The sequence below is a fragment of the Plectropomus leopardus genome, chromosome 21 (genome assembly GCF_026936395.1).
Source record: "Plectropomus leopardus strain MGB_pleo_1.0 chromosome 21, ASM2693639v1, whole genome shotgun sequence".
Classification (NCBI taxonomy): Eukaryota; Metazoa; Chordata; class Actinopteri; order Perciformes; family Serranidae; genus Plectropomus; species Plectropomus leopardus.
The window spans coordinates 28,174,896-28,190,192 of record NC_142196.1 but is presented as its reverse complement, the minus strand read 5'-3'; the positions used below and the strand labels follow the sequence as shown (position 1 = coordinate 28,190,192).

General features: G+C 40.2%; 2 protein-coding genes across 7 annotated transcripts in view; both read left to right on the top strand.

Annotated features, from left to right (window-relative positions):
* LOC121940330 (receptor-type tyrosine-protein phosphatase mu-like) overlaps positions 1-2,187 on the top strand; it is a 121,753-nt gene extending 119,566 nt beyond the window's left edge. For all 6 annotated transcript variants that reach the window (XM_088072210.1, XM_088072213.1, XM_088072211.1 and 3 more), the window contains one exon: positions 1-2,187. This exon is cut by the window's left edge and continues 940 nt beyond it. The gene's annotated coding sequence lies outside the window, so the exon portion shown is untranslated.
* A 686-nt stretch (positions 2,188-2,873) lies between these two features.
* On the top strand, positions 2,874-11,841 carry LOC148186113 (zinc finger Y-chromosomal protein 1-like). Its single transcript, XM_088072145.1, has 4 exons — positions 2,874-3,028; positions 4,638-4,872; positions 6,355-6,675; positions 8,722-11,841. Exons 2-4 carry the CDS (start codon positions 4,647-4,649, stop codon positions 10,161-10,163), a joined length of 1,989 nt encoding a protein of 662 aa, XP_087928271.1. The 5' UTR covers positions 2,874-3,028; positions 4,638-4,646; the 3' UTR covers positions 10,164-11,841.
* The last annotated feature ends 3,456 nt before the right edge of the window (positions 11,842-15,297 follow it).

The window sequence follows — 15,297 nt, the reverse complement described above, 5'->3', positions numbered from 1 at the left end:
ATTTGAGAAGTATGAGACAAAATGTCCGAGTGTAAACCGTGGTGGACAGCGGAGCGTCGTCAGCATACAGAGATCACAGATATTCATTAACCCTTTAACACCTGGAGTGACTTCACCTTTTGATTTATATGAAAAAACATGAGAAAAAAGGCCAAAAATGTGGTGGATTTATTTTTGAAATGATTTTTAAAACGCTAGAGAAAAAACGTCCAGGGAAGAAGAAAAAACATCTAGTGAAAAACTGTATTTAGAGTTATCATAATTACATGTTTAAATTGAATTACAGAATTGTTATAATTTTTAAGCACTTTTTCAGGTCATTTGTTCGTTGTTTTATTTTCTTTTTTAAATGAATGTTTTTAAGTAAATTTGTTGTCGTTTTTTCTAATTTTTCTCTACTTTTTGTGTCTCTTCTTTTGTCGCTCAGTGCTTTCTTCTGATGTTTTTTAAAAAAGAAATCATGCTGATTTGTTCAGGTTTCAAAGGGTTAACAAGGAGAGAGAAGCTGGAACCATAAAGACCAAACGTTAAGTCGAATATCTGATGAACATGTCGATAATCAGGAGAATCGTGTGATTGGTTAAAGTCTTTTGACTTTTCAGTCTCGTCCTCCACTTCAGCTCCACAAACTTATTTCTGTGTTTTTGTTCCACATGAAAAGATCTTATTAATCTTCCGTCCGTCTATCCGTCTTCTTCAGTGGTGTTTCGTCTTTGCAGGTTAGAGGTCTAACGTGCGAAACGTGCGACACACACACACACACACACACACACACACACACACACACACACACACACACACGTCTTCAGTTGGGATAAACCTGAGATGAACGCATGATGTTTAACCCCTTCATGGTGTGGTTTCTGTGTTTCCTGTTTGTTTGCTGGTTGGTGGTTTTGTTTTTGGGCGGAGATCGAGGCGAGCTGTTAATAATGTACATAGAGGAAGCGGGAAGAAGAATATTTATTCCTTCGGTTGTTCTCAGTGTCGATGTTGTCGTCTTTGTTCTTGTGAAGCACACAGAGAGAGACAATCATGGCGGACGATTTTAATGTTCCACCATCAGAACCACAGTTAGACCGGGAACCGGCCTAACCCCGCTCACGTATGGCTCTGGGCCGATGTAACTCTGGTTATATATGGCTCTGGGCTGATGTAACTCTGGTTATATATGTTTCTGGGCCGATGTAACTCTGGTTCTGTATGGCTCTGGGCTGACCGATGTAACTCTGGTTCTGTATGGCTCTGGGCTAGCCGATGTAACTCTGGTTCTGTATGGCTCTGGGCTGGCTGATGTAACTCTGGTTCTGTATGGCTCTGGGCTGGCCGATGTAACTCTGGTTCTGTATGGCTCTGGGCTGGCCGATGTAACTCTGGTTCTGTATGGCTCTGAGCTGGCCGATGTAACTCTGGTTATATATGGCTCTGGGCCGATGTAACTCTGGTTATATATGGCTCTGGGCCGATGTAACTCTGGTTATATATGGCTCTGGGCCGATGTAACTCTGGTTCTGTATGGATCTGGGCTGGCCGATGTAACTCTGGTTCTGTATGGCTCTGGGCCGATGTAACTCTGGTTATATATGGCTCTGGGCCGATGTAACTCTGGTTATATATGGCTCTGGGCCGATGTAACTCTGGTTCTGTATGGCTCTGGGCTGGCTGATGTAACTCTGGTTCTGTATGGCTCTGGGCTGGCCGATGTAACTCTGGTTCTGTATGGCTCTGGGCTGGCCGATGTAACTCTGGTTCTGTATGGCTCTGAGCTGGCCGATGTAACTCTGGTTATATATGGCTCTGGGCCGATGTAACTCTGGTTATATATGGCTCTGGGCCGATGTAACTCTGGTTATATATGGCTCTGGGCCGATGTAACTCTGGTTATATATGGCTCTGGGCCGATGTAACTCTGGTTCTGTATGGATCTGGGCTGGCCGATGTAACTCTGGTTCTGTATGGCTCTGGGCCGATGTAACTCTGGTTATATATGGCTCTGGGCCGATGTAACTCTGGTTATATATGGCTCTGGGCCGATGTAACTCTGGTTCTGTATGGTTGTGGTTTTGATTGAACCCTGTTGACGTATGGTTCTGGTGCTGCTGAGAACATTATTGTAATGAAAGCTTTTATTTATGTTGTATGATTCCAAAATATTACAAAAATAAAAATCTGTATACACTCTTCAAACCGAGTCACCTCACTGTGTGTGTATAATATAAAATGTATGACAGTTTATTGTTTATACATTTATTGAATATAAATATTGTTTATTTTTTATTTATTTATATATATGTGTGTGTGTGTGTGTGTGTGTGTGTGTGTATTTAGAACAATAAATAAAATAAAATAAAATATTTTAAATTATATTATTAATTATATTTAATACATTAAATTAATAGGTAAGATTAATTATATTAATAAATATTGATTATAATAAATATATTGCTGTGGTATTTTCATAATTACTATAATTAGCAGAAGTAGTACTAGTACTGTTATTGTGTTTATATAGATATGTAATGTCAATACAGCATACATCATTTGCTCGAAAATGTTGCTTTATTATTCTAATTAATCAATTATTTATTATTATTATTATTATTATTAGTGCTTTTACCTTCAACTTTAAATTATTTCTGTTTCACAAAATAAATATATATATGATTAAATTAAAAGGATGTATTATAAATTGGTGTTGCATACATGCTGTCGTCGCTATTGTTTTTGTATGAGATTTTATTTCTTTATTTTTATGTAAATGTGTGTTTATGCTGACGTCAGTCTCCGGCCGGTGGTCTGGAGCTGCAGTGCGCGTGCTGACCGGTTGGGGCAGCCGCGAGCCTCTTCTGAAAACACCCCGCCGGAAACGGAAATGACATCAGACCGAGGAAGAGTGGCGGCGCGGCGGGCCGCGGTGTCGGTTTTGTTTGGATGTTTACAGAAGTTTCATCAACCGTTTGTTTGTTTTAAACGTCTCACGGAGACACCGCGTCCTCCTCACGCGCTCCGCCCGAGCCCCCGCTCACAGGTAAACAGCTCACCTTTACCTCACCGACCGCGTTTACCGGGACGGCTAGTTAGCTGTTAGCATCGAGCTACTGTTAGCATCGAGCTACTGTTAGCATCGAGCTACTGTTAGCATCGAGCTACTGTTAGCATGCGAGCGGCGAGAGGAAGTTTGATTCAGACAGACAGACAGGTTTAGTGTCAAAATACGAAGAGACAGACAGGTTTAGTGTCAAAATACGAAGAGACAGACAGGTTTAGTGTCAAAATACGAAGAGACAGACAGGTTTAGTGTCAAAATACGAAGAGACAGACAGGTTTGATATTCTGTGTTTTTGTTGTTGTTATTTATTGTTTTTGTTGTTGTTATTGTTTTTATTTACTGTTCTTGGGTTCCACTTTGTGCTTCACTGTAATTTATAATACTTTGTAGTTTAGAGGGTAAATTTACTCAGTTACTCCACAGATTAAGATTTTTGAATTTGTGGTAAAGTTTAACTCTGATGTTTTAAACACAAACCTGCCTGATGATGCTGGTGAAGGTGAGAGGAAGAATAAAGGCACACAATGACGGAGGAAGTCAAACCCACTGAGGCAATGCTGAAAATAAGGATTAAAAATTCACTTAAAATTTAGGATGACACATTTGAAAGAGGTGCAGAATAGCAGCATATAACAAGTGTAACAGAGGTTATAACAAGTGTAACAGAGGTTATAACAAGTGTAACAGAGGTTATAACAAGTGTAACAGAGGTTAAAAACACACAACAAAGCAGGAAGAGAAGAAACAAAAATCAACAAGCAAGAAAAACAAAGAAAAAAAACAGGATCTAAATTTCTGATATCGCAGAAATCCATTTTCACCTGCGACCCGGACCCGAAAACACACTTTTCTCTCTGTCTCTCTGTCTCTCTGTCTCTGTCTTCCTGTCTCTGTCTCTCTGTCTGTCTGGTGTTTTGTCTCTGTCTGTCTCTGTCTCTCTGTCTGTCTCTCTCTGTCTTCCTGTCTCTGTCTGTCTGTCTCTGTCTTTCTGTCTCTCTGGTGTTTTGTCTCTCTCTGTCTCTGTCTCTCTGTCTCTGTCTCTGTCTCTCTGTCTGTCTGTCTCTGTCTCTCTGTCTGTCTGTCTCTTTCTCTCTGTCTGTCTGTCTCTGTCTCTCTGTCTCTGTCTTTCTGTCTCTCTGGTGTTTTGTCTCTGTCTGTCTCTCTCTCTCTCTGTCTCTGTCTCTCTGTCTCAAACCCTGAGGTTGTCTCTGTTGTTTTTTCCTCAGCGAGTAAATGACCCGAATCTTTTAAATGCTTTCTATTTATTTAGCTGCGCCTCTGTTTTTATGTATGTATTTATGTGTTTATGTGTGTATTTATTGAAATAAGCAATATACATATATACATATTAATTATATATATATATATATATATATATATATATATATATATATATATATATATATATATATATACACACACACACATATGTGTATATATGTGTGTGTGTATATATATATATATATATATATATATATATATATATGTATATATATATATATATATGTGTATATATATGTCATAAAAGTTTTAATAAAACACTCGGCGAGTTAATGATGAGCGTGATGCGTCCTCTGCCGGCGTCCAGGTGTGAAAGATGTCATCTGGACTTCTGGAGTCTCCCGGAGCAGCGGAGCAGCTCTGCGTCCTCCTGCTGAGACACGAGGGGGACGAGGAGGACACGAGGAGGGAGGTGGGCTGCCAGTGGGAGAGTCCGCAGGAGGAGAGGAGGGAGGTGGGCTGTCAGAGCGACTCGGCGGAGAGGAGAGACGCCGCCGTCCAGGTGGACCTGCTGACTCAGCAGCTCGGCTGGAGACACGCAGGTGAGTCACGCCTGGCCGAGTCTCTGCAGGTCGTCACCACGGTAACCAGCTGCTCTCAACGTGAGATATTTCATTTACTTTGTTTATTCATTTGTTCAAAAGGTATTCGGTTTCAATACAATCAGAACACAATCAGAAAATTAGTAAATAAAACATGACGATTAATTCAGATGTATGATTTATTTTTTACTAATTTATTTTTAACAAAACAGAACCTTACATTCCCAACACGAACAATAATCTAAACAATCATAAATTTAAATTAAAGAAGGTCAGAAACTGAAATATGAAACAGATTTTTAACAGAACATTTCCCGACATCAGAAATCACAAATAATAATGTAAACAATAAAAGATTAAAGAAATGAAATAAGATAATAAATTAAAATGAAAAGCTTATTTTTAACAGAACACAATATTCCCCGACGTAGGACCTCACCAAGAATAACATAAACAATACAAATATATATCTATAAAAAAGCAAAAATAAATCAAATAAAATAATACATTTAAATGTAAAGCTTATTTTTAAGTGACATAGGACCTCACAAGTAATGATAATGAATAAATAAAAAATGAATGCATATAAGGATAAATGAATAAAATACGAATGTAAACTAAACTTGTAAGCTTATTTTTAAGTGAACAGAAGACGCTGACCTCACAAATAAAACAATAAATAAATAAAACAAGATGATAATTTTTTTTTTAAAAAAATCAATGAATAAATAATAAATAATAGTCTTTAAAAAATACATACAAAAAAAGTGTCATGGGACGAAATACATAATGTGAATAATAATAATATTAAAAGACTACTCGTTTTCACGTTTGGAGAATATGAACAGCTTAAAGGCTGTTTTTGTTTTTGTTTTTGTTTTTGTTTACCTTCAGTCAGATCATCGTTGTTAGTCAGTGACGCTGAAGAAGCAGCTCAACCACTGCAGTGACGTCTTTCACACACACGGAGGCAGCAGAACACACACACACACACACACACACACACACACACACACACACACAGTCGCAGTGGGTGATTTCTTTTTTTTTCTCATACAATTTTGGGGGATTTAACATTTGGCCTTTTTTTTGTCTTTGGCTTTTTTTTTTTAGAAAATTATTATTTGGCAATTTATTTTCAATTAAAAACATTTTGGTGAGCCTTTGAAGCTTAATGTGTATTCACCTGCTGAAATTAAAGGCTCATAATAATAATAATGATGATAATAATAATAATGATATTAATGATGAAAATAATAATTATATATATTTATATATAATAATAATAATAATAAGGATAATGATGATGATAATGATATAACAATGATAATAATGATGATGATGATGATGATAATAATAATAATAATAATGAAGATGATGATAATAATAATAATAATAACAATAATAATAATAATAATAATAAATCGGTGTCGTCTCAGCTGCAGACTGACTGATGGTGAGAGTCCGTGCGTGTGTCTGCAGGCTCGTCGGAGACGCTGCTGCAGTGTTTCACCGTCAGACCAGACGGACCAGACGGCGGCGCTCTGCTGCAGCACTGCACCTCCACCCCCACCAGAACCAGGACCAGGACCATCAAACCCCCACAGTTCAGGTCCCAGACCAGACCGCCTCCCAGGAGCAAACAAAGTTCGTCTCAGCGCCGCCGCCGCCGTGTGTCACCTGTCACAGACCGCCAACAGAACGAGGACGAGGAGGAGGTGATGGAGGAGGAAGAGGAGGTGATGGAGGAGGAGGTGATGGAGGAGGACACAGGTGATCCCACCTGGACTCCACGAGGGCATGGTGAGTCCATAGTTGTCGCCAAATATCAAACCCCAAAATCAGATTTTCTTAAGGGAAAAATGTATGCTGCTTTGATTGAATCACAAGATTTCAATTTAATATATGATTTTTTTTAGGTGAAAAAAAATCCAGATTTTTCAAATTACAGATTTTTGTATTTCATATTTATCATAATTTTTTTTTTACATTTTTATTTGTTTTATATATCGTTGTCCAATACTTTATTTTTTTTTATTAATATTTCAGTTTTATTTTCTGTAGTTACTTTTTGAGATTTCATTTTCAAATGTGGTTTTATTCTGAGAAAATGAATCTGTTTTTATATTATTCAGTATATTAATTAGGTGCAGGGCTGCTGGAGCCAATCCCAGCTGCCTCTGGGCGAGAGGCGGGGTCACCCTGGACAGGTCGCCAGGCTATGGCCTGGCCGACTGTTTATATATGAATATTTACTTTTAAAAATATTTTTATGATATCAGATTTCATTTGAATATGTTTCTTAAATATATATTATATTTATATCACTGTTTTATAACTTGTAGTTTTAATTTTATCTTCTAATTTTTTTAATATTATTTTTATTTAGCTATTTATTTACATATTAATAATTAAATTTTTTACGTTTTGTTTCAGTTTTTTTCTTTATTTACTTTTGAGATGTTGCTTTTGTTTGTGATTTTATCCTGAGCAAAAAGGATCTGTTTTTATATTAATTTTAAGAATAGTTATAATATTATCAATATTATTGAATTTTATTTAAAAATATAAATTCAAAGAAAATAAAAATGCTTATCTCACAGATTTTTTTTGTTTTACTTTTATTTTTAATTTCACCATTTGGATATTTTTACACTATACAGTATATCAATATATTTCAATTCATGTTTAAGTTTGTTATGTTATCTATAATATTTTAAAAATATTATTTTGCTCTTTTTATTTAATATCTTAATTGTTATTGAATAATTACTTTAATTTCATTTTCTTAATTAAGTTTTGAGATTTTATTTTTGCGTGGGTGTTTTACTTTCCTCTTTTATGTAACTACAGAACTCAGATGAGAACTCAGAAACTCACTTCACTCACTTCGTCCCTAAACTTACCAAACAGCAAACAAAAGACAAACAAAGGACGTTTTTCGCCACACTGTACTATGCGGTTTTTGGCATGCTAGATTATGACGTTTTTGCCTTTTTTTGACATGCTAAATTATGACGTGTCTCTACGAGCTTGTTATGTCCCCGGCCTACGGAGAACCTGGACATGCGTGTGGCTTTTCCACAAGAACAACCAGCTTCAGTCATTTTCAAAAGCAAAACAGCAGTTTATTAAGTCAGATGTGAGCGGGCCAAAACACAACAACAAAAATACATTTCAGTCCCTGAAGTTACCAGAAGAAAACAAAAGCCAAACACAAAACAAGTCTCTAAGCTAAACTGAAAAACAGGAGAAAATGTTTGATAAAAGAAAAAGGATACGCACTGAAACAAAGCGCTCAGACATTCACACTGTTTAACAAAGATACTCACAGAGTCGACCACGACGATCAGAATAAACACACCGACACTAAACCGGCTCATTGGGAGCCCTCTGATCAATGACAGCACACACACACACACACACACACACACACACACACACACACACACACACACACACACACACACACAGAGGGAGAAAAAACACAGGCACAGAAAACAGACAAATCAAGATGACCCCAGGGGTCATAACATATTATTTTTTTACCAGTACATTTATCCATGTATGATTAGTATTAGTATTATTATTATTTAAATGCACTGAATGTTAATTATTATTTGGATTCTACTTTCCATATTTCCTTGTGAAATTCTATTTTTGTATGTAGATTTGTTAAGTAAAAATTAGGACTGCTTTATATTGCTATCTTATGTTTTTATAAATAAAATACAACTTGGATTAAAAATATATATATTTAGAATGTTTTTTAAAGATTGTTTTATGATTAATGCTAAATAAATCAGTTTTCATGCAGAGTTTAAAAAACGTGTCTGTGTCTCCCCTCAGGTGTGGACTCTCAGCCGTCTGCCTCGGCTCTCCAGGACATCCAGCTGGACTCAGAGTCCCAGCATGCACCTCTGGGCGTGGTGAAGTTGGAGCCGGACAGCACCATGTGCGACGTCTGTGGTAAAGTGATGAAGAACAAGTCGAGTCTGGCCCGACACTCCTTCATCCACACGGGGAAGAAGCCGTACGCCTGCCACCTGTGCGAAATGCGCTTCAACCGCCGCGACAACCTGCAGCACCACCTGAACCGGCTGCACCCGAACGGCGTGGCCAAGCTGGAGAAGCAGCGCGAGGTGCAGGCGTGGCTGTGTGCCATCTGCGGGAAAACCTTCAGCTGCAGGTCCAGGCTGAAAACTCACGAGGTCATCCACTCGGGGGTCAAACCGCACCGCTGTGACCTCTGCCCCAAAGCCTACATGAGGACCAACGACCTGGAGCACCACAAGAAGATCGTCCACGTCAACGGCGCCGCAGAGCCTCAGCCACCCAGCTCGCTGCTCTGCGACTTCTGCGGCAAAGAGTTCAAATGCAGGTCGCAGCTCGCCGTCCACTTCCAGACTCACACCGGAGAGCGCCCGCACCTCTGCGACATCTGCGGCCGCAAGTTCGGCCGCCAGTACCAGCTCAAACGCCACAAGATCCTGGTCCACGCCAACAGAGGGAATGGCGAGGAAAACCCGCCGCCCGACACGCCATTTACCTGCAGCGTCTGCGGGAAGCGGTTAAAAACAGAAGCGCTCCTCGCAGCCCACGTCAGCAACCATTCGGGTGACAAACCTCACCGCTGCGGCATCTGTCTGCGCAGCTTCCAGCGCGCCACCTGCCTGAAGCAGCACCACGTGCGCGTTCACCTAAGGGTCAAAGTAAGCGAAGCGCCACATGGCGGCGGGCGCAGGAAGAGCACGGCGACAGCAAAGGCGTTCCCTTGCCCGATCTGCAGCAAGGTTTTCAAATTCAAGTCTCTTCTGGCGAGTCACTCGCTGATCCACAGCGACCATCGACCGTACGGCTGCGACTTCTGCAGCCGCAGCTTCAGGCGCCTCAGCCACCTGAAGAGACACAGCGAAGTCGTCCACGCCAACGGAGCGCGCCTGCCGCAGACCTTCGTCTGTCACATCTGCGGCAAAGACAAGAAGTGCCGCTCGCAGCTCGCCAGACACGTCATCATCCACACCGGGGAGCGGCCGTTCGCCTGCGACCTCTGCGCTGCGCGCTTCAACCGCCAGGGGAACCTGCAGCAGCACAGGAAGCGCATGCACGGCGTGGGGAAGGGGACCGAGGAGGAAGCCCCGCCCATCCTGTTTGATGACGAGGCTCTGACTTACAAACAGGAAGAGACTGTGGTGGCTGTCGATGCCGCAGCTGAAGACTGTGAGGCGATGGTGGGCGATGGGGTGGATGCCAGCAACTGGTTGCAACCTGACCGGACAACACCCGTCTGAAATGAGCGCTCTCACATCGACCTGCTCACCGGCGCCGTTTCTTTTCAGCCCGAAACCTTTTACTTTTTACTTTTTGCTTTTTGTGAATTGAAACTCGCCTCGTTATTCTGCCCAAGAGGAATATGTTATGAACTCTTGCCAAATGCTGGCATAACGCTGGCCGAACGCTGGCTTAACGCTGGCATAACGCTGGCCGAACGCTGGCTTAACGCTGGCATAACGCTGGCTTAACGCTGGCTTAACGCTGGCATAACGCTGGCCGAACGCTGGCCGAACGCTGGCTTAACGCTGGCATAACGCTGGCCGAACGCTGGCTTAACACTGGCATAACGCTGGCCGAACGCTGGCTTAACGCTGGCCGAACGCTGGCTTAACGCTGGCATAACGCTGGCCGAACGCTGGCTTAACGCTGGCATAACGCTGGCATAACGCTGGCCGAACGCTGGCCGAACGCTGGCCGAACGCTGGCTTAACGCTGGCATAACGCTGGCCGAACGCTGGCTTAACACTGGCATAACGCTGGCCGAACGCTGGCTTAACGCTGGCATAACGCTGGCCGAACGCTGGCTTAACGCTGGCATAACGCTGGCCGAACGCTGGCTTAACACTGGCATAACGCTGGCCGAATGCTGGCTTAACACTGGCTTAACGCTGGCCGAACGCTGGCTTAATGTTGGCTTAATGCTGGCTTAACGTTGGCTTAATGCTGGCCGAATGCTGGCTTAATGTTGGCTTAATGCTGGCTTAATGCTGGCTTAATGCTGGCTGAATGCTGGCTTAATGCTGGCTTAATGCTGGTTTAATGCTGGCTTAATGCTGGCTTAATGCTGGTTTAATGCTGGCTTAAGGCTGGCTTAATGCTGGTTTAATGCTGGCTTAATGTTGGCTTAATGCTGGCTTAACGTTGGCTTAATGCTGGCCGAATGCTGGCTTAATGTTGGCTTAATGCTGGCTTAATGTTGGCTTAATGCTGGCTTAATGCTGGCTTAATGCTGGTTTAATGCTGGCTGAATGCTGGCTGAATGCTGGCTTAATGCTGGCTGAATGCTGGCTGAATGCTGGCTTAATGCTGGCTTAATGCTGGCTGAATGCTGGCTTAATGCTGGCTTAATGCTGGCTTAATGCTGGTTTAATGCTGGCTTAATGTTGGCTTAATGCTGGCTGAATGCTGGCTGAATGCTGGCTTAATGCTGGCTTAATGCTGGCTGAATGCTGGCTGAATGCTGGCTTAATGCTGGCTTAATGCTGGCTTAATGCTGGTTTAATGCTGGCTTAATGCTGGCTTAATGCTGGCTGAATGCTGGCTTAATGCTGGCTTAATGCTGGTTTAATGCTGGCTTAATGCTGGCTGAATGCTGGCTGAATGCTGGCTTAATGCTGGCTTAATGCTGGCTGAATGCTGGCTTAATGCTGGCTTAATGCTGGCTTAATGCTGGCTTAATGCTGGCTTAATGCTGGTTTAATGCTGGCTTAATGCTGGCTTAATGCTGGCTGAATGGTGGCAGAACCTTCTGACAGCCTGAGGCACATTTTGACTAAGTGAAACTAATTGTTTTGAGTTTTTCTGAAGATGAATTCTGCTCTAAACAAAAATGTGAATTGTCTCTTTTTCATAAATTTTGGGTTCACAGGAGTTAAAAATTAGATAAGAAATAAATGTCCACTTCAGAAACCTTAACCAACGTTTCTTTTCTGGATCAGCCTGAAAACTTTGAGATCCGACATTGCAGAGAGAGCGGGTGGGTGTGTTTAAAGAACATCATATCATATCATCATATATATCATATATATCATATAGTTTTTCAAAATAATAGATTAAACACGCTACACAGTATAGTTTGATGTGTAATCAAAAAATGTCTGAAAACATTATATTATATCTTGTAGAGACGGGTGAAATTATAAAAAGTGCTAATAAAAGCAAAAAAAGGCCAAAAACCTAATAACATAAAAAAATGGTGTATGGTGACAAATGTCAATTTTGACCCGTCAAAAAAATGGCTGAAAACGTTTGAAAACCACCTAAAATGACGTTCCAAGACATGCTATAGCATATAAAATTGAAAAAATGGCCAATAATACTACACAATGGCATGTCCAAATAAATGACCCAAAATGCAAGGCGAGAGTAAGGCAAAAATTTCAAAATTTGACCCCTCCCAAAAACAGCTGAAAACAATTAAAAATCACCTAAAATAGCATGCCGAAGCATGCCATAGCAAAGAAATTTGCAAAAACAGCATAATATAGCATGTCCAAAAAATGACCCAAAAAGCAAGGCAAAAGTGAGGCAAAAATGTTGAAATTTGACCCCTCCCAAAAACAGCTGAAAACAGTTGAAAACCACCTAAAATAGCATGCTGAAGCATGTCATAGCAAAGAAAGTTGCAAAACCAGCTAAAAACAGCATAATATAGCAAATCGACAAACAAGACTCAAAAAGCAAGGCTATAGTAAGGCAAAAATGTCAAAATTTGACCCCTCCCAAAAACAGCTGAAAACAATTGAAAATCTCCTAAAATAGCATGCCGAAGCATGCCATAGCAAAGGAATTTGCAAAAACGGCCAAAAACAGCATAATATAGCATGTCAAAAAAAAATGACCCAAAAAGCAAGGCTATAGTAAGGCAAAAATGTCAAAATTTGACCCCTCCCACAAACAGCTGAAAACTGTTGAAAACCACCTAAAGTAGTGTTCAGAAGCACGCCATAGAAAAGAAAGTTGCAAAAACGGCCCAAAACAGCTAAAAACAGCATAATATAGCATGTCGAAAAAATGACCCAAAAAGCAAGGCTATAGTAAGGCAAAAATGTCAAAATTTGACTCCTCCCAAAAACAGCTGAAAGCAGTCTTAAACCACCTAAAATAGCATGCCGAATCATGCTATAGCAAATAACGTTACCAAAACGGCTAAAAACAGCATAATATAGCATGTCGAAAAAATGACCCAAAAAGCAAGGCTATAGTAAGGCAAAAATGTCAAAATTTGACCCCTCCCAAAAACAGCTGAAAACAGGTGAAAACCACCTAAAATAGCATGCCGAAGCACGCCATAGCAAAGAAAGTTGCAAATACGGCCAAAAACAGCTAAAAACAGCATAATATAGCATGTCGAAAAAATGACCCAAAAAGCAAGGCTATAGTAAGGCAAAAATGTCAAAATTTGACTCCTCCCAAAAACAGCTGAAAGTGGTCTTAAACCACCTAAAATAGCATGCCGAATCATGCCATAGCAAAGAACGTTGCAAAAGCAGCTAAAAAAGCATAATATAGCATGTCGAAAAATGACCCAAAAAGCAAGGCTATAGTAAGGCAAAAATGTCAAAATTTGACCCCTCCAAAAACAGCTGAAAACTGTTGAAAACCACCTAAAATAGCATGTCAAGAAGCGCCATAGCAAATAAAGTCACAAAAACGGCCAAAAACAGCATAATATAGCATGTCGAAAAAATGACCCAAAAAGCAAGGCTATAGTAAGGCAAAAATGTCAAAATTTGACCCCTCCAACAAACAGCTGAAAACTGTTGAAAACCACCTAAAGTAGTGTTCAGAAGCATGCCATAGCAAAGAAAGTTGCAAAAACGGCCCAAAACAGCTAAAAACAGCATAATATAGCATGTCGAAAAAATGACCCAAAAAGCAAGGCTATAGTAAGGCAAAATGTCAAAATTTGACCCCTCCAAAAACAGCTGAAAACAGTTGAAAACCACCTAAAATAGCATGCCGAATCATGCTATAGCAAATAACGTTGCAAAAACGGCTAAAAACAGCATAATATAGCATGTCGAAAAAATGACCCAAAAAGCCAGGCTATAGTAAGGCAAAAATGTCAAAATTTGACTCCTCCCAAAAACAGCTGAAAGCAGTCTTAAACCACCTAAAATAGCATGCCGAATCATGCTATAGCAAAGAAAGTTGCAAAAACGGCTAAAAACAGCATAATATAGCATGTCGAAAAAATGACCCAAAAAGCAAGGCTATAGTAAGACAAAAATGTCAAAATTTGACTCCTCCCAAAAACAGCTGAAAACAGCTGAAAACCACCTAAAATAGCATGCGAATCACGCCATAGCAAAGAAAGTTGCAAAAAGCTAAAAACAGCATAATATAGCATGTCGAAAAAATTACCCAAAAAGCAAAGGCTATAGTAAGGCAAAAATGTCAAAATTTGACTCCTCCAAAAACAGCTGAAAGCAGTCTAAAACCAACTAAAATAGCATGCGAAGCACGCCATAGCAAAGAAAGTTGCAAAACGGCCAAAACGGCTAAAAACAGCATAATATAGCATGTCGAAAAAATTACCCAAAAAGCAAGGCTATAGTAAGGCAAAAATGTCAAAATTTGACCCCTCCCAAAAACAGCTGAAAGCAGTCTAAAACCAACTAAAATAGCATGCCGAAGCACGCCATAGCAAAGGAATTTGCAAAAACGGCCAAAAACAGCATAATATAGCATGTCAAAAAAAAATGACCCAAAAAGCAAGGCTATAGTAAGGCAAAAATGTCAAAATTTGACCCCTCCCAAAAACAGCTGAAAACAGGTGAAAACCACCTAAAATAGCATGCCGAAGCACACCATAGCAAAGAAAGTTGCAAATACGGCCAAAAACAGCTAAAAACAGCATAATATAGCATGTCGAAAAAATGACCCAAAAAGCAAGGCTATAGTAAGGCAAAAATGTCAAAATTTGACTCCTCCCAAAAACAGCTGAAAGTGGTCTTAAACCACCTAAAATAGCATGCCGAATCATGCCATAGCAAATAACGTTGCAAAAACGGCTAAAAAAAGCATAATATAGCATGTCGAAAAAATGACCCAAAAAGCAAGGCTATAGTAAGGCAAAAATGTCAAAATTTGACCCCTCCCAAAAACAGCTGAAAACTGTTGAAAACCACCTAAAATAGCATGCCGAAGAGCGCCATAGCAAATAAAGTCACAAAAACGGCCAAAAACAGCATAATATAGCATGTCGAAAAAATGACCCAAAAAGCAAGGCTATAGTAAGGCAAAAATGTCAAAATTTGACCCCTCCCAAAAACAGCTGAAAACAGCTGAAAACCACCTAAAATAGCATGCCGAATCATGCTATAGCAAAGAAAGTTGCAAAAACTGCTAAAAACAGCATAATATAGC